Source organism: Girardinichthys multiradiatus, chromosome 7, assembly GCF_021462225.1.
Source record: "Girardinichthys multiradiatus isolate DD_20200921_A chromosome 7, DD_fGirMul_XY1, whole genome shotgun sequence".
In the NCBI taxonomy this organism is placed as follows: Eukaryota; Metazoa; Chordata; class Actinopteri; order Cyprinodontiformes; family Goodeidae; genus Girardinichthys; species Girardinichthys multiradiatus.
In genome coordinates this window covers 20,929,861-20,953,188 of record NC_061800.1, presented here as the reverse complement: position 1 = coordinate 20,953,188, position 23,328 = coordinate 20,929,861, and the positions used below count along the sequence as shown (strand labels likewise).

Genomic DNA, 23,328 nt, shown 5'->3' with positions numbered 1-23,328 from the left:
TTAGTGTGCAATGAATCTAAAATACATGAATGTTAAATTTTCATCATTACATTATAGAAAATAATGAACTTTATCACAATATGCTAATATTTTGAGAAGGACCTGTATATCCGAATTAATTTCTTTGGTTTTTTGTAACGTGATCCTGGTTACTAGAAGTTTTTTTTTTACTTTTTGCTGGATTGTCGCATGGGTTGGACCCTGCGCCAGAAGAGGGGAAATGTCAGACTAAAGAATAAAGTAACATGAGGTTACAAAAGGTTTTATCACTCATGGAGAAAGGGTAGCTCATACCTCCAGTGAGGACTTAGTGACAATGCGAGAGAGACGTACTTTGTTTATATAAATGGTGCATAGCTCCCTAAGACCACATTCAGAAAACCTCTCTGAAGGTGTGGTGTTGATTCTTTTGTGAAATTTTACATCTCCACCGATTAGACCATTTTTGAAATTTTCTTTGGGTATTCTGAAACTATGGAAATAATGACCTGTAATCAGGCCTTCCTCAAACATCATGTCACATTTTTAATATTCAGAATATTTAGCTGATGGTCACTGCTAGAATACCAGGTGGAGTCAGAAGATCAATTCTTTTGGTTTTGCTGGATGTTTTGATGAAGTTCATGTAATTAAGCACCTAGGCTTGAGAATGGGACTTTGAAATAAAAAATTAGCCAAGGGTTGTGAAGGCTCTGCTTATTGTTCTCACTTACTTGAGATTGAGACTTTTGAAGTGCTGTTTGACAGGTCTCCTAGGTTGGACATGGGGATATTGCTAAGATCTCTGCCTTCCACATCTTTGTGTGAAGAGAGGATGTTGTTTTACTGTCAAAACCTGTCCACTGCTTTCTCAAGTTTCACAGACTGTGAAGGCTGCATTACTGGAAACAGCCACTTCCAAACTCCACTCCTTGGTTCCAGGAGAAAACACTTGAAGTCCAGATGCTGGAACGGCCCATATCAGATCCTACTTGTCACCTACACCACTGTCAAGGTAGCAGAGCATGTTACCTGGGTCTATGCTACACTGCAAGGTGTTCATGGGAACACCACCTGAGCAGCATCCTGGTTCTGAACCTCCTGCCTAGAGGGGCTTCCTTCAACCGCCCACCTGTACCAGACTGTTAACAGAGCAGCTTGAAGCGTAGAAGCCACTCAGAAGAGGCAGCAGGATTTTTTAAAATTTTGTTTGATTTGTTTTCTCTGAAAAATACAAAAAAAAAAAAAACTGTTTGCTTTCAGTACCAGAAGAAAGGACATTCCACTTCAAGGTCACAATAACTGGCTGGTGGAGGTTATTTTTCCTTGGGTGAGGAATTATACCGTAAGGCAAAGCAGAAATGTTAGTACATTTTCTAGTGAGACTAATTTAATATGTGCTACTACAGGAACTCTTTATAGATTTTGGGGTAATAGGAATTCAATAAGGGATCCAGGTATTTGTATTGCTCAGGAGGAAAACACACCTTATTTCTTTGGAAAGACAGACGGTTGCAAAACTATTATACCTGTTTCATGTGCTTTAACCAACAGAAATAAATCTGATCCATGTTCTATCAGAACTGATCCTTATACCATTTCAGGATCTTTGGTCCCAGAGCCTTTGTGTTAACCCTTAATCTGACAGCCTTACCGAATGGAAGTAAATTGTATCGCCAGGCAGGTAAATTAACCAGGGTTCTTGTTACTTTTCCTACTAGAGATGGGTACTTGTGTACTAAGAATATGGTTTGGATGTGTGGAACTAGATCATATCTGTATCTACCTGCTAATTGGTCTGGAGTATGTTATCTAGCTCACTTACTACCTACAGTCACTACATATGATTCAATCACCCCATTATTAGAAACGAAGACAATGCTCAAATGGCAAAAGAGAGCTAGGATTCCACATTGGAAAGGGATTTTGGGTACACTTATTCCTAGTTATGGTGCTGCTAATGCCGCCCATAGGATTAATAAATTGTCAGTTGAGTTGGAAAATCTAACAGCTTTAACTGAGGAAGGTTAAAGCTTCTGCTGCCGCTACCTGCTGATTAATTAGCAAATATTTCCTTGTTTTTATTTATGAAGTTCATAAAACAAATTCAGCACGAGAAACACAAGAGTTAATGGACTTCATACTGAATTACCAAAGTGCATGACAAATAAATCCCACCTATATGGATTGCTCTTACTATAATTTCCATTCATATGCATGCATCTTCTAGAACAGAAGGTGAAATCCCAGTGAAACAGAATCAAATCCACTTGTTTATCCAATTTCACATTAGTGAACAGATGGCTCAAAGAGAAAGACTATAAATGTAATAAGTTAAGATAAGGCACTTTGTATGGTGGGTCAGCCTGAGATTCAGATATGCTTTACAGTGGATTAAAAAACTCCAAACCTCTGAACATGGCTGAGCGGTTTAGATTTTGTCAGAAGAGCAAGGCAGCAATAATCCCTGTGCAACTTTCTACTGCTCTCTGAAATAAGGACCTGCAAATGATGGTCCTCTCTAAAACTCGGTAATACTCCAACCAATCATATCCACAGACGTTTTACTCAATCAAGACACTTTTACTAATGTGTATCGAAAGAAGTGTCAAGGGAAAAATAATCTAAGATTTATCAAAATGGGGCTGGATGATGGTGCAGTTGTTCTTGCCTTGCAGCAAAAGGTTCTGGGTTCAAATTTCAGACTTTTCATGAACTCTGCATGGTCTCCCTGTGTGTGTGGTTTCTCTTGAGGTGTTCCAGCCTGCTTTCACTGTACAAATATACGTTAGGTTAAATATCTAAAATGCCCCTAGGAGTGACTGTGTGCATGCATAGCTGTTTGTCCTTTGTGTCGCTTTGTTTCCCTGTTATGGACTGGTGACCGGTCCAGAGTGTACCTCGCCTCTCATCCAATGACTGCCTGAGACAGGCACCAGCCCTGCTACAACTCTACATGTATATGTTAGTATGTACAACGAATGGATGGATGAAAAACAGCTAATGGGCAATTAGGACTCAGGAGCACCTCAATTGATGTATTGACTCCATAAAAGTATACCAAAATATTCTATTTAGGGATGATATGCCCCTACAAAATCATGTGCAGTCTGAATAAAATGAGCCGTAAAATGGATCCTTGAGGAACTCCACAACTAACAGGGGGTGTTGAGGAACAGAAAAATCCAATTTCAACAGATAAGAATCTAGCAAATGATTAGGATGTAAACCAAAATTAAGGAAAATATCCTGTATCCCAACCTGATCCAGGAGACAATGTAGAAGAATGTCGTGACCAACCATGTGAAAAGCTAAACAAAGATCTAACAGGTGTCTCAAGTGTCCCCCTAGCTCATGACGAGGGGACACAAAAGGTTTGCTGAGATTGAGGTGGTGAAGGTTTACTGGCAGGTTCACTAGTAGGTGATTCTGTCCAGCACCCGCTATTTTCAGAGCAACACTGGAGCACTTTATTTTCTTAATATTTTTGCAAAAACGTTGTATTCTGACATAAAAAAGGCACAGGTACCAGACCTGTCAAAGTAATGATGACAGTAAATTGCTGTTTGACAATGTACAGTATAAATTCTGTAAACACTCTGATAGATGACTGAAAGAGATGAAGAGATAAGTGTAACAGGAGGATAAATATGTTCTTTTATAGCTACAGTGAAACAATTAACTTTTTTTATCCATTATTGCTTGCTTCTTTATTCAAAAACTTGCATTTTGATCAGGAGTGTAACTGTTAAAAAGAAATACTTCAGCACTCAAGAGCATACAAATCAGTGCACTGTCTGCTTGACAGTGTAATTTAATATTGTGTTAACAGAAGATGCTTTTCAAGAGAAGCAAGTATTGCATAAATAAAATCAGTCCTAAGATGGATCCTTGAGGAGCTCCACAACTAACAGGATATTTTGAGGCAGAGAAAAAACCTTTTTATTTTTAACAGAGAATGATCTACCAGATAAATATGACGTGATATCCTCCCCGATCCTAGAGACAATGTTGAGGGACAGAGATCTAATAAAATTAAAATAACACATAGATGTCTAAGAACAAGAACAACTTATTCCAGTCTTGCTAAAAATGCAGAGTCAATACTCTGACAGACCCCAAAACCTGACTGAAATCTATCCATAAAAATTCTGTTACATAAAAAGAGATAGAAGTCAAAATCTCTCTGCTACTTTTTCCACAGCTCTCTGAAATAAATGACTGGGAGTTCAACAGCTTTCGGGTACCTAACACAAATGACGATCCACTCTACTGTACAACTCCAACCAATCACTTCTCCTAATGTGCATCAACAAATTCAGGTCAGTAATCTATTCCCCTCCTTGTAGCTGGATGCACTTAACCCATTCTGATTAAATTATTTCCTCTCATTAACATTTGTTATTTTGCAACTTTGTCTAATTCAAAAGCTATCAGATGTGCTAGCTTCTATTAGTCATTTTCTCTGCCTCCTTTATCTGAGTTAGAAAAGTCCAACAACTGTACGGACCATTTTCACTCTGCTTTCCAGACAGCACATGCAGTGCAGGAGCAGATGCGCATATGAAAGTAGACGTTTTCAAAAGAGGACAGTGGACACTTTTATCTGTATATTTCTTTTTTAAAAGGGATAACACTTTAGAATTTTTGACTGTTGCAATAAAGTAAGTCAAAAAAATTAATAAATGTACAACTATATAACGTGTCATGCAGCTTTGATATACAGCAGTGTCCCTAACTCTTAAACCAACACAAAGACAAATAAAACTGGTTTCTTTGCACAAATATATTTTGCAGGGAAATATGTTTATTTTCGATTCTCTATGGATATCCGAACACTAGAAGATTACAACCTCACAAGGATTTGGAGCGGTAAATTTCCAGTTCACTGAGGCAGTTACCAACAGCACCCTCCTCCACAAGCTATTCATATTAAGTTTTGCCTTTAGGATGCAGAAATCTTATCAAAAAAAATGGATGCAGGCATAAAACTCCCCTTTAAGCTTGTTTGGGTGTTTTTCTATTACAGAGGGTAATACATCTCAACTTAATGGGACTTTATTCAGATTTTAGTGATTATGTTTTTCTTCTGTTCTCCAGTATTTCAGGCATCTTACAGCAAGCAGTTTTCTAAATACTAACTCAGTCAAGGTTCTAATCAAACCATCATTGCATGGTGAGGTGACAAGATGACTGACAGCTGATTGTCAGCACGAGACTTTGAATATAGGCTAATAACAGGGACATTGCTCAACAATGGACATTTCTGGACACATCTTAAGTCCTACATGCACCAACAACCTTCCTTCCTTAAAGTGGATAAAAATAGAAGAATGGCAGTCCAAGCCTCCAGTTTACAATTCACTGAGCATGGAATGCAAAATCTGTGCAGAAGGAGGAACACATCCCAGTATTTGGTATGTTACAACCAAAAAACACAATCGCAACAAGACTATACATACTGTATCTCCACTCACTAAAGGTGAGATCTATTGTAATGCAGTTAATTTGGAAACCATCAAAACAACTCAGTTCCTCACAAACTTGTCCAAAGTGTCTTGCAAGAGCAATTTATAGACTTTATACTGCTCCAAAATTAAGCTTTCCTACTCATAATGAAGCAATCAGGTCTGCAATAGAAGGTGATTTAAGAGCACAGCTTCAATTCATTCTGAACATGTTTTGCAGTTTGTGGTGTATGCATTTATTTAATTGACCAAATATTTTTCTAACAATTCTTGCACAAGAAATATAACTGAAACATTTCATTTTTTTAAAGATTTTGTGGCACTAGTGGACAGAAAGGAAATGGACAGAGAGAAGAAGGAAGACATGTACCAAAGGTCTCGAGGTCAGAAGTCAATGTATACAAGGTGCCTGTTTCTCTGCATCACTCACTTAAGCATTTTTCAATCTATATTTAAGTTTTTTTAGTTGATCAGAAAGCTTATGACTTCCTGTTTCCCTGGGTTATAAATATCATGTAGCAAAGAGGCCGATTTTGGTTGGCTACTCTTCAAATGGGACAAACAAGTGGAGGCAGCTCAACCAAGACTGATACATCTCTTAACAAGTTAGGAAATAACTGCAACAAAAGCTACATGCATAAAGTTGTGAGTCAGAGCAATCATTTAAAAGTTTAAACAAGGCTGGGTGAGAACACTATTGTACTTCCCCACCATGGAATATCACGAGGATGGCAAGGGAAGTAAAAAACATGTCCAAATCTCACTGTTAGAGCACTGTAGCAAAGAATGGCCTCATGGGGTAACCAGGTTTTCATAAAAGCAATTATTTACTATTTCCATACCATCTTGTTGTTGGTAGGCAACATTTTCTGCTCTAACACTACAAATTAAAACATGTGGAGCTGCTAAACAATAATGGGGCTTTAAGTGTAACCATGTTCTTTTGTCAAATGAGACTAAGGTTATGGCATGAATATGAGGATGAATTTGAGGAAAAGCACCTAAGGCCCTAAGGTCTATAATGCTTTGGGTGTGTTTCTCTTCCAAATGCTCATGGAACCTTGTTAGAGCACATGTCATTATGAACTCTTTGAATATCTCTATCTATCTATCTATCTATCTATCTATCTATCTATCTATCTATCTATCTATCTATCTATCTATCTATCTATCTATCTATCTATCTATCTATCTATCTATCTATCTATCTATCTATCTATCTATCTATCTATCTATCTATCTATCTATCTATCTATCTATCTATCTATCTATCTATCTATCTATCTATCTATCTATCTATCTATCTATCTATCTATCTATCTATCTATCTATCTATCTATCTATCTATCTATCTATCTATCTATCTATCTATCTATCTATCTATCTATCTATCTATCTATCTATCTATCTATCTATCTATCTATCTATCTATCTATCTATCTATCTATCTATCTATCTATCTATCTATCTATCTATCTATCTATCTATCTATCTATCTATCTATCTATCTATCTATCTATCTATCTATCTATCTATCTATCTATCTATCTATCTATCTATCTATCTATCTATCTATCTATCTATCTATCTATCTATCTATCTATCTATCTATCTATCTATCTATCTATCTATCTATCTATCTATCTATCTATCTATCTATCTATCTATCTATCTATCTATCTATCTATCTATCTATCTATCTATCTATCTATCTATCTATCTATCTATCTATCTATCTATCTATCTATCTATCTATCTATCTATCTATCTATCTATCTATCTATCTATCTATCTATCTATCTATCTATCTATCTATCTATCTATCTATCTATCTATCTATCTATCTATCTATCTATCTATCTATCTATCTATCTATCTGTTGGACCACTTGTTTGCTCAGTATTGGATTATCTGCACGTTGTTGGACGTCACTGTGCCTCTCCAATGGCATCGGCCATTTTGTACCCAGGACAGCCCGCTCCTACATATCCCATCGAGCATTGCGACTGATATGACTGGGGCGTCCCCAGTCTGACGTCACAGGGTACTATATAGGAGGTGCTCATGTTTGAAAACTCGCCTTCTGCTAGAAACTGGTCTAGTGATTGAAGCGCGTCACTTTAAGAGAATAACTCTGTGCAGAGTTAATTCATTCTCTCTCGTTGGACAACGAACAATTCATAACTGAGGTTTTTGGACTAAGAAGGCCAGAGATTTCACTTTGCCGATCGAAGACGTGAGTTAACACGTAACTGAAGACACGGAGTTTCGGAGAGACGAACCGCTATCGTGTTTCATTTTCAAGTCGACTTTGATGGTCAGATCATATTTTTCCTTTTTGTCAAGAAGACCAAAGGACGAAGACTGACCGCTCCCGTGAAGTTAATTGTGGACGCATAATTAACTTAACCCCACTTTTCCTCGCTCGAATTCCCTCACTTGGAAGAAGACAACACCAAGTAAAACCAACCTTTTTATTTTATCTTTTATTGCTTTATTAGAAGGCCTGGGTAGGGTCAGAGGTTGTAGAAGTGATCAGAATCGCTGGTTAGGATCTCATGTGTTCTGAATAATATGTGCATGTAACCTTGCTTGTTGAAACTTTGATGTGTTATGTTGATATCGGGATCCGCCGTGTTCCCAGAGATGTTTGTGTTTACAATCTGAACGCGGGTGCGTTGCAAGACTGGACTGTTAAAACGACCTCATGGTAAAATTCTCCATTTTACCTTTGTCTTCAATCTCACTGTGCTAGCTTGCCGCCAAAAGTTATCAATCCTTTGTGCTCAGGAGTTAGGGGGAAGTTTTATGATCAGAAGATCATAAAGGACAATCGAAGCTGCGCTCCAACCCCCCACCAGTCGCCACCACACCCCCTTTCATATCCTCATTGTCCTTCGTCTGTAGTGCCATAAACTGCTGGTTGACTCAATACATACCCACTACCGTTTGTTGATTTTGCTTATTTAGATGTGTTACCCCTGTGTTTGTAGAATTTTGCATGTTGAGTAGGTGAAAATTAATAAATATTCACATAGATAAAGAGAGAGCGTTTGTTGTTTCATTGTGTGCAAAAAGTGATGTGTCAGTCAAAATAAGGTTAAAGTTCCACACGTTTCGGCAGAAACGGTCGATTAAACAGTGACATCTCCGACAATAGTTATTAATTATTACGGAGTATTTAACGTTTGTAATTGTCAGAGGCGTTGAGCCACAATTACAACACCAGAAACATCTCTGGTCTCGATTCGTAAATGAGGATTTTGGTTAAGAAATTGATTTTGTCAGATTATGATTTGTAATTATAATTATTGATCAAGATTATTCAATCAATAATCATAAACCCAACATATGGCGTCCCTTTGACGGGCCTTAAAAAGACAGACATCAAATCACTGTTGCACAGAATGAACAGTTGTGATCTCCGTTAACTAGACCGTTTGTGAATTAGGGGATTTTGATGAGGTTGTGCTCAGTTCTACTGCAAAGGATAACATTAGCTTTCAGAGGCGTTTGTTGTGGATGCAAGGTGAAAGTTGGTTTAACTTGTGGAAAAGTTAAAGTTAATTTCCAGTCGCCAGCCTGCTGCTGCAGCTGTAAAAAGCAGCGCTGATAAGCAGCAGACCTGCCCCAGTGTCCGCTGGGCGTAATTACAGTTGTGACCAACATTCTCCCAGTCAGGTAGAGAACAACACATCTGGTGGCCATTTAATAGATTACAGATTGCAGCTGGATTTCCCAAACCGCAGACCTGCACTCAGTACCATCTGGTGGTCACTAGTGCGAATTGCATTTCCTACTTTGATACTTTTTTTAAATCACTCAGTTCATTAACACAGGCAGATAATTCCATCACCTATGATCAAAAGGGCATAACTTAAAGTTGAACGTTGAAGTTACAGATCATTCATTACCACTTTTGGATAAAATTTAAGCATTTTTGCTGGGTTTTTATTGTGTGAAGCATGTTTTGATCTGACTCATAAAACTAACTTAGTTGTCTAACAGGAAGGTAGGTGATTCATATTAGAGAACACTAACATTTATTTGAAGCTAAGAACAGCATTGAATGTTTAGTTTCGTTTTCCCATTTTTAAATTTTTATTTTGAACTTGGTTTCTGGGTTATTTCAAAATTCTTTCCCTTCTTCCCCTTTTTTGCGTGTTTGCTTGATTAACCCCATTAAAGCATAGACTTGGATAAGCCACAGTTTGAACGGTCAAACCTTTGTGCCCATTTTAAGCAAACCCATACATTTTAAGCAAACCCATACACCTGGAAGATACAGGTATGAATCAGACAGCGAGCTGAACAGCTTAGCCTGTTTGTGTGCAGCTAATTAAGTTTAGCAATCATTAATCACTGAATAGCTTAGCCTGTTGAATTGCTGCTAATTTCTTTAGTGGTGGTTCATAAATAAACAGTTTGTGTGCGTGCATTGTGCATTTTGGGCCAAAGATGGAGGGAACATCCCAGACTGCAGCTGGAGATGTGTGTATGGTGGAGGACCCCATAGGAATGCAGGAACAAGAGGTGATTGGGTCATTGATTCTGTTGTCCCCCGAGGAGCATAAAGGCCTCAATGATTATGGCATTGAGCAACGTGAAGCCAGGATTCAGGAGTTGCTCCAAGTCATTAAAAACCCACCAAAGGACAGACGGGTCTTAGATGTGTTAGGACAGCTCACTCTGTTGTATCAGCGAAGGTTAATGTTGGAAGTTGACCAGCGTGTTAAACTGCAGTTCGAGCTGAATGACACTTTGCAGACGGTGGATGTCCTTAGAGGTGAAATACCAGTAGTGGGAAATAGATTGGAAGCAATAGAGGGTAGCCATGCCACCCCGCCCCCCCTGGAAGAATGGGGGGACGAACCGAAACCCACCTCACAGGTTGAAACCTTTGGAGGTGAGCCACACCTGCGAAACCCTGAGAGAACCTGCAGGTCAGATCTGGAGGATGTAGAAGCTGCTCTCCAGAGATTACCTTTCCAGGCTCATAGGGTTCCCCAGGCATCCACCGAGGCAAGAACAGGGGTAAGTAGTCAGAATAGGTTCAGTGGTGTGGTGCCCCACCCCACTGCAATCAGCAGCCATGAACGGTACCTGGCTGGGGACCCAGCAGGTGTAAATAGTTCACGGTTCAGATGCGAGCAGCCGTCAAACGTGACTTGCAGTACGGTCCTCTACGATCCCTCACCTCCGCCACGGCGACAGGAGTGCCGCCCCTGGGATTCAGGTGGCTCCTACCGCCCTCAACCGCTGCCCAGGACCCGAGTCCGGGAAGCACAGGGCCCACAGTTATACCGGGAGCAGCCTCCACTGCCTCCTCCGAGGATGAGAAGTGACGCGATGCACCGATACCCTCTGAGTGTAGCCGGAGTGAACTCTCCGATGATGACTCAGATGGGCCGGGACCAATCCCTGAGAGTGGATTGCGCACCCGCCAGCTTGAGTCCCTTGCTAAAGACATAGAGCGTTTCGACCCTAATAAGGCAGAATCAAACAGTGATGATTACCTTAGGGAAGTGGAACGCTGTCTTCTAGATTTGTACTGCCCATCAGCACGGGAGAAACTGAAGCTCATCTGGAAGACAACGTCCAGGAGCGTCCATGTTTTCATGGAGAGCCTGACACCCGCAGTCCGAGACCGTTATTCAACCCTTTGCGAAGCTTTAAGGGAAGAATATTCTGTGTACACGGACCGGGCCTCAGCCACACTTGGTGCTTTCACGATCCAGCAAAAGAAAAGGGAAGCACCCAGGGAGTATTACCGGCGCTTGAGAGCCGTTTACTTCCAAGGACGCAATGCGCCGGGCATTGAGGAGGAACATGCTTTTAAATCCCTGTTCCTCCACAACCTTCATGAAAGTGTGCGATACGATGTTACTATGTATTGCAGAACCAAGGCCATGAGCATGCAAGAGATCCGCAAATATGCTCAGATGCCGTGGGAAACACGTGCTCGCCCGACCAAGGGATCGGAGAGCGAGGCTAGGGTTTTACAGGTCCAAACTGACAGAACCAGCCTTGCGTTAGAAGGTCAGGAAATACCTCCAGCAGTAACCCACTCCAAGAACCGGTTCAGGGAACAACGTAGGTTTAGTCCGCAGGACCGGAGGGTGGCAATGAACGGCACCCAAAGCAAAGCCTGGTAAATCTGATAACCCTAGGTCCAACAGGCGCCCTGACTACCAAGCGAGGCCGAAAGGTAAGACTGATGGAAAGGGGTGGGACCGACTTGCAGAGGGAATTATGGGGAGAGAGATGAAGGAGGCCTTATGCAAGATGGTAACAGAAGCGGTGCGTGAGGCCACCGCAACCCCACCATCTTCAAAACGCAAAACCAACCACCTGGATAAACCAGATCCGAAACCCCCGTCAGCGTGACTAGGCATAGATTCCACCTCCACGGCAACCAGAGTCTATCTGGTCGGGTGGGGAGAAAAACCTGAGAAACCTCAAGTACCTCTTGAGACCTCGTCAGGAAAAACACCCCGGACTCCCTTCCTAAAATTCTTAGGTGAACTAACCCACACCACACATGCCGGTCGCCTATACTATCCGACAATTATAGGGGGGTGCGTCAAGGCGAACGCACTCTTGGACACCGGATCAGAAATTAGCCTGATGTGCTCAACCCTGTTTAAGGAGGTGAGTAGAGCTATGCTCGCTCTCGGTAAATCATTTCAAATTGAGGGTTGCGATGTAAGCATAACCAGCTACACCCAAGACCGCTCATACATAACCAGTCGGGTGTGGTTGGATGTTTCATTCCAAGACATGACTTTGGTCCACCCCATTTACATGTGCACACTGGACACAGAGCCTCTACTTGTCGGCCAGGACCTGCTGGGCAGGTTAGCCCCGCTCATTGACTGCCACCAGGGCCAACTCTGGGCCCAGGTGGAGACGCCAAAACCCCTGGGCACAAGCAGTAAACCGCCCTTTTCCACCAACCAAGTTTCCAGTGTGGAGGGTCCCAAAGAACCTCTGGCGAAGCTTATGCCTTCGACAGAACCAGTCTCGGGCACCTGTGGGGCACAAGTGCATCCGGAAACACCCAGGGGACTGTCCTTCGCGGTCATGACTCGTTTCTCTGCTCGCTGGAAAACAAAGGGGTGAAACCTTACAACCCCAAAATAGTGGAAGGTGTGCACCTGGAGGACACCTTCACACCGGAAGTGATCTTAGCACTTTGGCTGGAGAAGTTCGCAATCAGCAGGGAGTTATATGACCGTCTGTCCCAAGAAAACCCACATCTAATTGAGGCGCAACATAGCCACAGTCTGCTCTTAGCAGGCTGGCCACGCCGCCTACTGAAGGCAACCGGAGTCTGCATCCTCAAGGTGCAGCTGGGCGTGAGACAGCTCGCCCATACCTTCAGTATTGCTCAACATCTGCACCCACCGGTTTTCATCGGGGCAGATCTACTGGTTCAGCTGGGCGCCCAGTTAGACACCTTTAACCAGGTTGTTTGGGCCCGAGCCAACGCTCCCTCAAGCCCCTTCCTGGGAACCCCTGAGGTCATGCTGTCGGGACAAACTACCCCTCAGGCCTGCCAGGCCATCAGTGAGACCGAGTCACTAATACCGCAGCGAACAGCAGGGGTACCGATGCGACTGACGGTCAAAACCGGACAGAAGCTTCAGAACACCCACGTTTTCTTCCAACCTCTTCCCTACTTCCGGGACTTGAACCTGGTGGTCTGTGGCATGCCCATGCTTGAGTTGAACAACCGTTCGACTTATCTTTTGGTGGAGAATCCAACTCAAGTGCCGATCCAGGTAGCCGCAAGGAAACCCCTGGGCATGCTCATAGACAGTTCTGATCATGACTTCGAGCTAACCATCCCCGTGATTGGAGACATGCCCTTATTTGTATCCGATAGACAGGACTCTCCAGACGTGGTGTCCACGTTCCCGTCGGGCATGATCACAATTGAGAGACATGAGGTTTTAACAACCAAATCCACCTGTGGTGCTACCCTGGGGCCTGAAGGCAACCTGGTAGTGTACGCACTGGCGACACACCCAGAGCAGCCAGCTCAAGAAGAGCCTGGGACCCAGGACTCCTCTAGCGAGCCCTACCCCGGCTTTGAGACCGAGGTCCGCGAGCAGCTGGAGAAAAGCCAATGCGCTAAGCACGGAAGAGGAAAGAACGGCTCTTAAGAAGTTGTTTTATGAATACCAGTCAGTCCTCTCGAAGGACTCCCATGACTGTGGGGTCACCGACCTCCACATGGTTCGTATTCCAACGAACCCAAATGCACCCCCCACGTTCGTGCGTCAATATAAGATACCTCTGGCCACTTACGAGTCGATTCAAGAGATCCTCGACAAGCTGTTGGAGAAACATATAATACGTGAATGCAACTCCACGTACAACTCCCCAATCTGGCCGGTGTTGAAACCGACCGGAAAATGGCGTCTGACAATAGACTACCGTTCACTGAACAAGCAGGTACCCCTCTCACGCTGGCCCATGATTCATCTGGACCAGGAGCTGGCTAAGGTGAGAGACGCTCGCTTCTTCTCCACAGTGGACGTGGCGAATGGCTTTTGGACAATGAAGGTAGACCCGGCCGACCAGTACAAATTGGCGTTTTCCTTCGGGAACCGCCAGTATACCTGGAACAGGTGCCCCTTTGGGTACTCGAACTCTCCGGCTGAATTTAACATCTTCCTTCACAAAGCCATATCCGATGCCGCAACCCAGGGAAACCTCATTTACGGCGATGACATCCTTATGATGAGCAGGACGTTCGAAGAACACCTAGCCAAACTTCGGCACGTCCTGGACCAGCTTGGCGCGGCAGGGGCTAAGCTAGCACTCGCCAAAGGCCAATGGTGCAGGACAAAGGTGGAATACGTCGGTTTAACCGTGGGCCCAAACGGCATTGAGCCCCAAGCCAGCAGGATCCGTGCCATCCAAGACATAAAGGCTCCAACGAACGTGTCTGAACTTCGGAGTTTCTTAGGGGTCTGTAACTACTCCCGCCAGTTTATTGAGGACTATGCGGAGATGGCCAGATCCCTCACAGAACTCCTGCGCAAAGACACGCCTTTTACATGGGGGGAACCCCAAGAGCATGCCTTCCAACTCCTGAAACAGAAACTTGGTTCTGTTCCCTGCCTGGCCTACCCAGATAAGGACAAGGAGTTCTACCTGGAAGCGGGTTTCTCCTCCAAGTGTCTAAGTACTGCTTTGAAGCAGAAACATAACCAGGACATGCGAGTTGTCGCATATGCAAGCCGACCCTTGAGTGACATAGAGGTTAAGTTCTCCGACTGTGAGAGAGCTCTGCTTTCTACAGTTTGGGCAGTTGAACATTTCCGCAGTTACATTGGGGGGCAGAAAGTCATTATTGAGACGAGCCACCAACCGGTCATTTTCTTGAACAGCAAACGTTTGAGAGAAGGAAGAGTGTCCAACAGCCGCATCGCAACATGGATGATGGCACTCCAAGGCTATGACGTTGAAGTCAAGTACGGTCAGAATAACAAAATGGTGTTGGGACAAGGGTTAGCAGAATGTCAGCACTGTGAATGCGACACCGTAGCGGCCACCATTGACAAACCGGCCACCTCCCAGTCTTCCTCAAATCACCGCTATTTCGATGAAAACATGTGCGAAGGGCTTCCAAGAGCCTACATTGACGGGTGCGCCTTTCTTCATGAAGGTCAACTACAGGCCGGTGTGGGCATCATCTGGGTTGGGCACCACGTCACCGAACCAAACCACTACCAACTGGGGCCGAAAACAAGCCAATATGCAGAGATCGCAGCAGTACTCATCACCCTCCAGCAGGCTACAACCCTGGACATTAAACAAATGGTGATCTGCTCCAACTCCAACTAGGCCCGGCACAGTTTCGTCTCCCATCTCCCGGTGTGGAAAGAGAATGGAATGAAGAATGCCAGGAATAAAGAGGTAAAACACTCCGAACTCTTCCTGGCATGTGACCATCTCACCACAGGGCAGGGAATGGTAGTGTATTGGAAAAAGGTGAAAGGTCACTCCCGGACGTTGGGCCCAGAGAAGGACGGAAATGATGAGGCAGACCGTCTAGCCCGATTGGGAGCTGAAAGTGGAACCCCATGGAGTTTCCAAAAAGAACAGCTTCCTACCTCTCATACCCATGTCATCTGTGCCGTTACTCGGCGACAGACGAAGGAGAGGCGTGAAAACCCCCAAAGCTCTGGGGAGACTCTCCACCTTGGGCGAAAACCCAGTGACACAGACTTGGCAACCATGCAGGACCAAGACCCAAACCTCCCCACCATTAGAGAACTAGTGGCCAACGGTCGGTCAACGGAAACGTCGCCATTGGCGACGGGCGAGACCAAAGAACTGAGAACCCTCCGACGTAACCTGTCCCACCTGAAGCCGGAGAAAGGTTTGCTGGTCTACACCCACAACGGGTGCGGGACGCCCCGGGGGTCATGTTAGCCTATGCTCATGACTCTCCTGTAGGGGGTCACAGGGGTCTTAAAGCCACACTCCACACCCTACAACAGGTGGCATACTGGCCTTCGATGGCTCACGACGCCCAAATCTACATCCAAGGATGTTTGACTTGCTGTCAGTTCCAACCGTCACAACCACTGGGTCGGGCACCACTTCAGCGTAGGGGGGTCACATTCCCGTGGTCCCACCTGCAAATCGACTGGGTTGGACCAGTCCCCAAATCGGCCAGAGGTAACAAATACCTCCTAACGTGACGTGCAGTTTCACCAAGCGGGTTGAATGCTTACCTGCACCGAACGACACAGCTGTAACCACAGCTGTTCTTCTACTGAACCACGTTTTCAGCCGGTGGGGCCTTCCCCTGTCCATTAACTCGGACAGAGGGACGCATTTCACCTCAAGCGTCATGACAGCGCTGTTTGACATTCTTGGGGTGAAAGTAAAATTTCACATTCCCTACCACCCTCAATCGTCGGGTCAGGTGGAGCGGATGAACCGTACCATAGTGGCCATGCTAAAGAAGTATGTTAGCGGCAATGGAAAGGACTGGGACATCAAACTCCCTTTAGTCCTGATGGCCATCCGGTCCACCCCCCAACGCTCTACAGGAGTGACACCCTTTGAGATGATGACTGGAAGGCAAATGACTCTCCCACTCCATCTATTGTACCATCCAGAAGATGTGAGTGTGACAACTGCCTACACAGCACACCAATATGTCGCAGACTTGAAGGAGCACCTCAGATCAACATTCGCTTGGGCGCAAACAAACCTGGAAGCCAGCGTAGCGGGCGCAAAAGCATATTATGACCGAAAAGCAGCCCACCGTGAATACGAAGAGGGTGAAAAAGTCTTTTATTTCAGATTTGCCCTACCAACCGGACGCTCCAGAAAATTTCTCCCAAAATGGGTTGGCCCCTTCAAAATTGTAGGTAAACTCTCACCAGTGGCCTACAGAATAAGAATCTCAAAATCCAAACAGGCCCGATGTACAAATGGGTTCACGCGAACCAGATCAAACCCTACCACAGACTCTCCTCCACAGAAACAGGGCTCCCTTCTGGAACTGAGGGAGGAGAGGGGAGCGCATAGGGTCAGTCAGATCGGTGCATGTAAATAAACTCCACACTAACATGCACTAACCACTAACAACTCCATCCATACATTTTTCCCTTCTATAATCAGGATTTCTCTGTTGCAGGATGGAGGTCATCTGGATGATTGGCATTCTTATTGGCTCCACACTTGCTCTACCAACCGGCGTAGTACAGATAGGACCACCAACCAGCACAGTCCTGCAAGACACCCCCGGGCTCCTTATTACGCGATGTAGACTCCACACGCAGAGGGTCTTCGTGCGCCTAGACCTGTGGGACGTATACCGTAAACACATCCATCTTCCGCCACTGATGACTGAAGGAAGACCTCAGGGGACTCAAACCCCCGACACCATAGACCATGCCAAACAGACTACAATCTATATCCTCAAACAACTGCAGAAATTCATGGTCACCGAAGAGGACCTCAGCGGCAGTAAACGCCCAAAGAGTTTCCTCGGTGGATTGATAGCCTCAGCTGCGGCGCTGGGATCTCTGTTTTCCATTGGCCTTTCAGCAGCAAATTTCGTTAGCCTGAAAACTATTCAGAGACACGTGCAAGAATTGGACGACGAAATGCCAGAAATCCAACAAAGACTCCTCCTCCAACAGAGACTATTAGACATACAAACCAAGACCCTCCAGGGCACCGTGGTTACTGTAAACTTACACTCCACCCTTATTAACAATACCCTGCATGCACTGTAAACCCTCACAGAAGTGGTCAGGAATGATTTGATGTACACACAGGTTGTAAGAGATTTGATGCAGGACTTGATTAGGGAAGTTGGTTCATCGGTAGACAGCCTAACTGAAGGACGGATACCCACTTACCTAGTCCCGCTGGATTTGGTGGAGAAAATCCTAAAGTCCTTCCCTCACTTGGAAGAAGACGACACCAAGTAAAACCAACCTTTTTATTTGATCTTTTATTGCTTTATTAGAAGGCCTGGGCAGGGTCAGAGGTTGTAGAAGCGATCAAAATCGCTGGTTAGGATCTCATGTGTTCTGAATGATATGTGCATGTAACCTTGCTTGTTGAAACTTTGATGTGTTATGTGATATCGGGATCCGCCGTGTTCCCAGAGCTGTTTGTGTTTACTATCTGAACGCGGGTGCGTTGCAAGACTGGACTGTTAAAACGACCTCATGGTAAAATTCTCCATTTTACCTTTGTCTTCAATCTCACTGTGCTAGCTTGCCGCCAAAAGTTATCAATCCTTTGTGCTCAGGAGTTAGGGGGAAGTTTTATGATCGGAAGATCATAAAGGACAATCGAAGCTGCGCTCCAACCCCCCACCAGTCGCCACCACAACCCCTTTCATATCCTCATTGTCCTTCGTCTGTAGTGCCATAAACTGCTGGTTGACTCAATACATACCCACTACCGTTTGTTGATTTTGCTTATTTAGATGTGTTACCCCTGTGTTTGTAGAATTTTGCATGTTGAGTAGGTGAAAATTAATAAATATTCACATAGATAAAGAGAGAGCGTTTGGTGTTTCATTGTGTGCAAAAAGTGATGTGTCAGTCAAAATAAGGTTCAAGTTCTACACGTTTCGGCAGAAACGGTCGATTAAACAGTGACATCTCCGGCAATAGTTATTAATTATTACGGAGTATTTAACGGTTGTAATTGTCAGAGGCGTTGAGCCACAATTACAACACCAGAAACATCTCTGGTCTCGATTCGTAAATGAGGATTTTTGGTTAAGAAATTGATTTTGTCAGATTATTATTTGTAATTATAATTATTGATCAAGATTATTCAATCAATAATCATAAACCCAACATATCTATCTATCTATCTATCTATCTATCTATCTATCTATCTATCTATCTATCTATCTATCTATCTATCTATCTATCTATCTATCTATCTATCTATCTATCTATCTATCTATCTATCTATCTATCTATCTATCTATCTATCTATCTATCTATCTATCTATCTATCTATCTATCTATCTATCTATCTATCTATCTATCTATCTATCTATCTATCTATCTATCTATCTATCTATCTATCTATCTATCTATCTATCTATCTATCTATCTATCTATCTATCTATCTATCTATCTATCTATCTATCTATCTATCTATCTATCTATCTATCTATCTATCTATCTATCTATCTATCTATCTATCTATCTATCTATCTATCTATCTATCGTATATCGCCAGTTGATTGATGGCATCCTAGTCTTAATCGTTCAGATCCTGAAAAGACAGAATTTTAGTATAACTGCTGCGAAACTGCAGATTTATTCATTAAAATGAATAAAAAAGATAAACAGATCAAAATACTAAGCTCTGGGGCAGTATGTTCCGGTTTAATAAGGTCATTGGCAATGTTCACCAGCAATAGCAAGGGGATACTATTCTTAGACACAGTTGCACTGGGGTTTGGTAGCTGAAAATATTTGGAGCCAATGAATTCAACTCTGTAGAATGATGTAGGGTAAATGTTCCTTTACAAACAGGCACATGTGCATACCCAGCGTGTCTCTACCTGTTTCACTGCCAAGAGCAGACGGCTGTAGCAGTATATCATCACGAGGACGGGCAGACCTAGGCAGAAGATGAACAGACAGATGATATAGGCATGTGACTGAGTGGTCTTGGCTGTCCAGGAGACAGAGCAGCTTGTTCCTGCCCCCTCTAAGCCGTAGCTGCTCCAGCCGAGCAGGGGAGGCATTGTCCAAAACAAGGAGTAAAGCCAAGAGCCCCCAACGGCAAGCAGGGGCTTACGGTAGTCTGGTCCATGCTTGTTGTAAACAGTCAGGGTGCTGTAGCGGTCGTAGGAGAGGATCATCAGTGAGATCAGCGAAACAATACCTGAGGAAGAAAGACAGAGAGATGGAGGTGTGAGGTACTGACAGTGGGTTGCAGATCACCAACATAATTAACACAGTACTTTAAAGGCTCTTGTTGATCTTTTCAATGGTTAAAAGTGCAAAACGTCCCTTGTTTAGACAGCTTGCAACCCCCCGAGTATTCACTCATGGAGGACGTTGCTGCTGATACTTCACTAAACCTCCAGATATGTGGTTAACAATTACAGAGGTTTTGGATTCAGGAGCAACGAAAACATTCTCATGACAGGTGATTTAAATAACAGCTTCACTCAACCATCGGCTGACTCCTTCATTGCTAGCATTTCTAGCAGAAAGCCTTTACTGCTGCTTGACTTAATGATTGCTCACTGAGCAATAAATTAAACCTGGTTCATCATTGCCACATGCACTGATTAACAGTGATATTCTTTTCAAACTCCATTCTGTAACAGGTTATCTCGCCTTTGTTTGGAAACTGTGAAAACGAAGCCTTTTGACTTGATACATATTTAGAAAATTCTTTCACTGACTTGAAACCTTTAAAAGAGGAGCCAAGACAAGCATGTGATGTTGCCATGTCCTGATGTTTAATATACTGAACAGCAACTTCTCTCTTTCTGAGTGCAGTGTAGGGTGATAATTTCCTTACTTCTTTACTCTGGTAGTGACTGGAATGGTATTGATGGTAGTGATGGTATACAAGGTACTGCAGATGCACTCAAATGTGATGCAGCAGTTCTGCAGGAAATATATTTGAGACTTGAAACCACCAACAGCTTTCATGTGCTTTATTATTGTTCAGTTTTCCTGAAATCAATGCAGTGCTCTCACATATGGCTCAAGCATTTTGCTTTTAAAGTAGGGGTTTGAATAGAAACGTGCAAATAAAGGGGAAAAACAGGCAGAAAATACAAATGGATAGACAGTATAGCTGACAATACCCTCACTAGACACTTTATTAGACACATTCTTCCAGACTGGGTTGGACACCATTCTGCCTTCAGAACTTTGAGAGCATTGCATAAATTCAACAAGGTGTCAGCAACATTCCTCTGAGACGCTGGTCCATATTGACATGATGACATCACACAGTTGCTGCATATTTGTTAGATGGACATGATGGGAATCTCCCATGTCACGACATCCCCAAGGTGCTTTAAGAACTGCTGACTTTGAAAGCGATAAGAGTACAGCAGATTTATTGTCAAGTAAGCAGTTTGAGATGATCTGGGCTTTGTGACAACATCCCATGTGGGTGGATATGTAATTTGCCTCCTCTAAACTCTCTCTTCATTCTCTGGTTTGCTCCCAACTTCCTGTGACCTACTCCAACTTCACCTTAAACGCAGTGGTAGCTAAATCTGGATTCAAATTAGGAAAAGCCTAGGTCTCCACTTGGATTAAGATCTCTCTTCCTTTGTTAACAATGATCTATTTCTGCCCCCTTCTGTTGACTTGAGCTTTCAGACTTGGTTTGACAAAGGGATAACTAAATTGAAAGACCTTTGCAACCATGAGACATTTATTTCCTTTTCTGAGCTATCAAAGAAAAAATCCCAACTATTTCAGTTTTAACAGATAAGGCATTTTGTTCAGGAAACAAACCCCAAATTCCTAAGTCGACCCCTGGAAACCTTGGTGGATTCGTCATTGACTAAACTCTGCTACTCTGATGCCCCAGGGTCCAATCTGAAGGTTTCTTGGGAGCTAGAGCTTCAAATCTGATGATCACTGGCAACAGGTTTTCCTGTTATTTCATTCCTCTTTAATCTATGCAAGCCACAGCCTCTTGCAGTGCAAAGTTGTACATAAACTTTACAACACTAATTTTCTTTCACTTTGTCCTGTTCTTTACAACTCGTAGCAGCTCTCAGCTTAGCTGTTGTTCCTAAAGGTTTTAAAAGTGTACGCCCCATGGAGAAAGAGTAAGCAGAGGTCTGGCTGGAGAGCGATACAAGATCTGTGCACATCCGGTGCCTGGTACCTCCCTGATTTCTGGGAAAGACTCTACTAGGAATGCTGTCAAGTAGAATAAAGATTAATGTCAAACATTCATTCTGCCTTAGGCATATTTGTTTTATAAAAAACAGGAGTATGCTTTGGAAGTTCAGGACGACAGAGCATAGGTTGAACTCAACACAGAGTGCTGTTAAACATCAGTGCGGCACATACACATAATGCAGCCTTGGGAGACTTTGAAACCTGCAATGACAATTTCTTAAACATCCTGCAAGCTAGTAAGATGCTGTTTATATCAAAAGAAAAAAATAAATGGCTTCAACTGATTTTCTCTTTTGTTTATTTTTTATTTTCTGCAGCTATTGGTGTTCTCTTGATAACATTAATTTTCAGTTATTTCACAAGTGATATCGCTCTGTGTATATAATGTCATATTTTCTGCCTGTATAGCTTCAGCTGCTGAGTTTTTTCTTTTTACTGGAAACATCTACTTTTCCTTTTTAGTCTGTGGCTGATTAAAAATGAAATCTCCCACCCCTGCGGCCTCCCACTGGGTTCCACCCAGCGCATACGTGTTGCAGAGGGTAGCAGAACCTGTTCAGTCCTTTTCATTTCTGGATTTACAAAGTTTTTCTTTATTATCAGTCAGCAAGGATAAAATACATTTACTGAATTTTCAAAACCTTTTTGTACAACATGAGTTGTAAGTATTATTTGCCTTGTAACCAAACAAATCGCAGTCATAGTGCAGCACAGTGTGGCTTAAATCCTCCGTGCTGCAAGACTGTTAATCACTGATCTGCAGTACCATCTGTTAAAAAAATTTTCTCCATAATGAAATGATGCTACAGTATTTTGTCAATCAGTCAAATCTGCCATCATACAATAACAGCATTGGCATGCAAATGCAAGCAAGTAAATTACAAGGAACCTTTTCTTCCTTTTACTATTCATGGCGAGCTTTGTTACGATTGATAAAAATCTTTACAAGACCATATTCTATTTGCAGTTTAATAAATGAAATGGTTTCATTTCTGCATTTTTCAATACTTTAAAAACCTTGATTTACTTCAGGGTAGGCTTTGGAAAAGAGAAACAGAAGAATTAACTCAAAGTGAGCCACTTTGATCTGAAGGTAAAGACCAGCACACTGTGGTCTGATTTCAGGCTCTGATGTCATCTGTATTTGAAAAAGGAGTTTGAACCTCAACTGGTGCGGTTCAGGGAATATTTCAACACACAGCTGTTCAGCCAGAAAGGTTGGTGAAGAAAAGCAAGGCAAACAAATTTTAAACAGGTGGATCAAACTTCTTGTTCCTGTGTGTAACTCATCAGTCCTCCATTGTCCTGTCTCCCTTCATATCTTTTACACCACTTATCCAGCTCTCTGAAGCACACAGAAGTCAAGAGAGTTTGATAAACGATTCTAGTTTTGTTTTCCTTTTCACAGAGAGAGTATGGATAACATACCAGATAAGAGTGTCACTGTCTGGAGCCAGTGTATTCCTTCAAGGTATCCC

At 43.1% G+C, this 23,328-nt stretch overlaps 1 protein-coding gene across 2 annotated transcripts in view; it reads right to left on the bottom strand.

Annotated features, from left to right (window-relative positions):
• Positions 1 to 23,328, bottom strand: part of tmtops2b (teleost multiple tissue opsin 2b) — a 77,332-nt gene that overhangs the window by 40,243 nt on the left and 13,761 nt on the right. The window contains exons 2-3 of one of the 2 annotated variants that reach the window (XM_047371572.1): positions 19,764 to 19,850; positions 19,525 to 19,583 (exon numbers count right to left, since the gene is read on the bottom strand). In XM_047371572.1, the coding sequence (XP_047227528.1) occupies positions 19,525 to 19,583; positions 19,764 to 19,850 (146 nt within the window). Of the gene's footprint in view, positions 1 to 19,524; positions 19,851 to 23,328 lie in introns of both variants that reach the window. The other variant, XM_047371571.1, reaches the window with a different exon arrangement.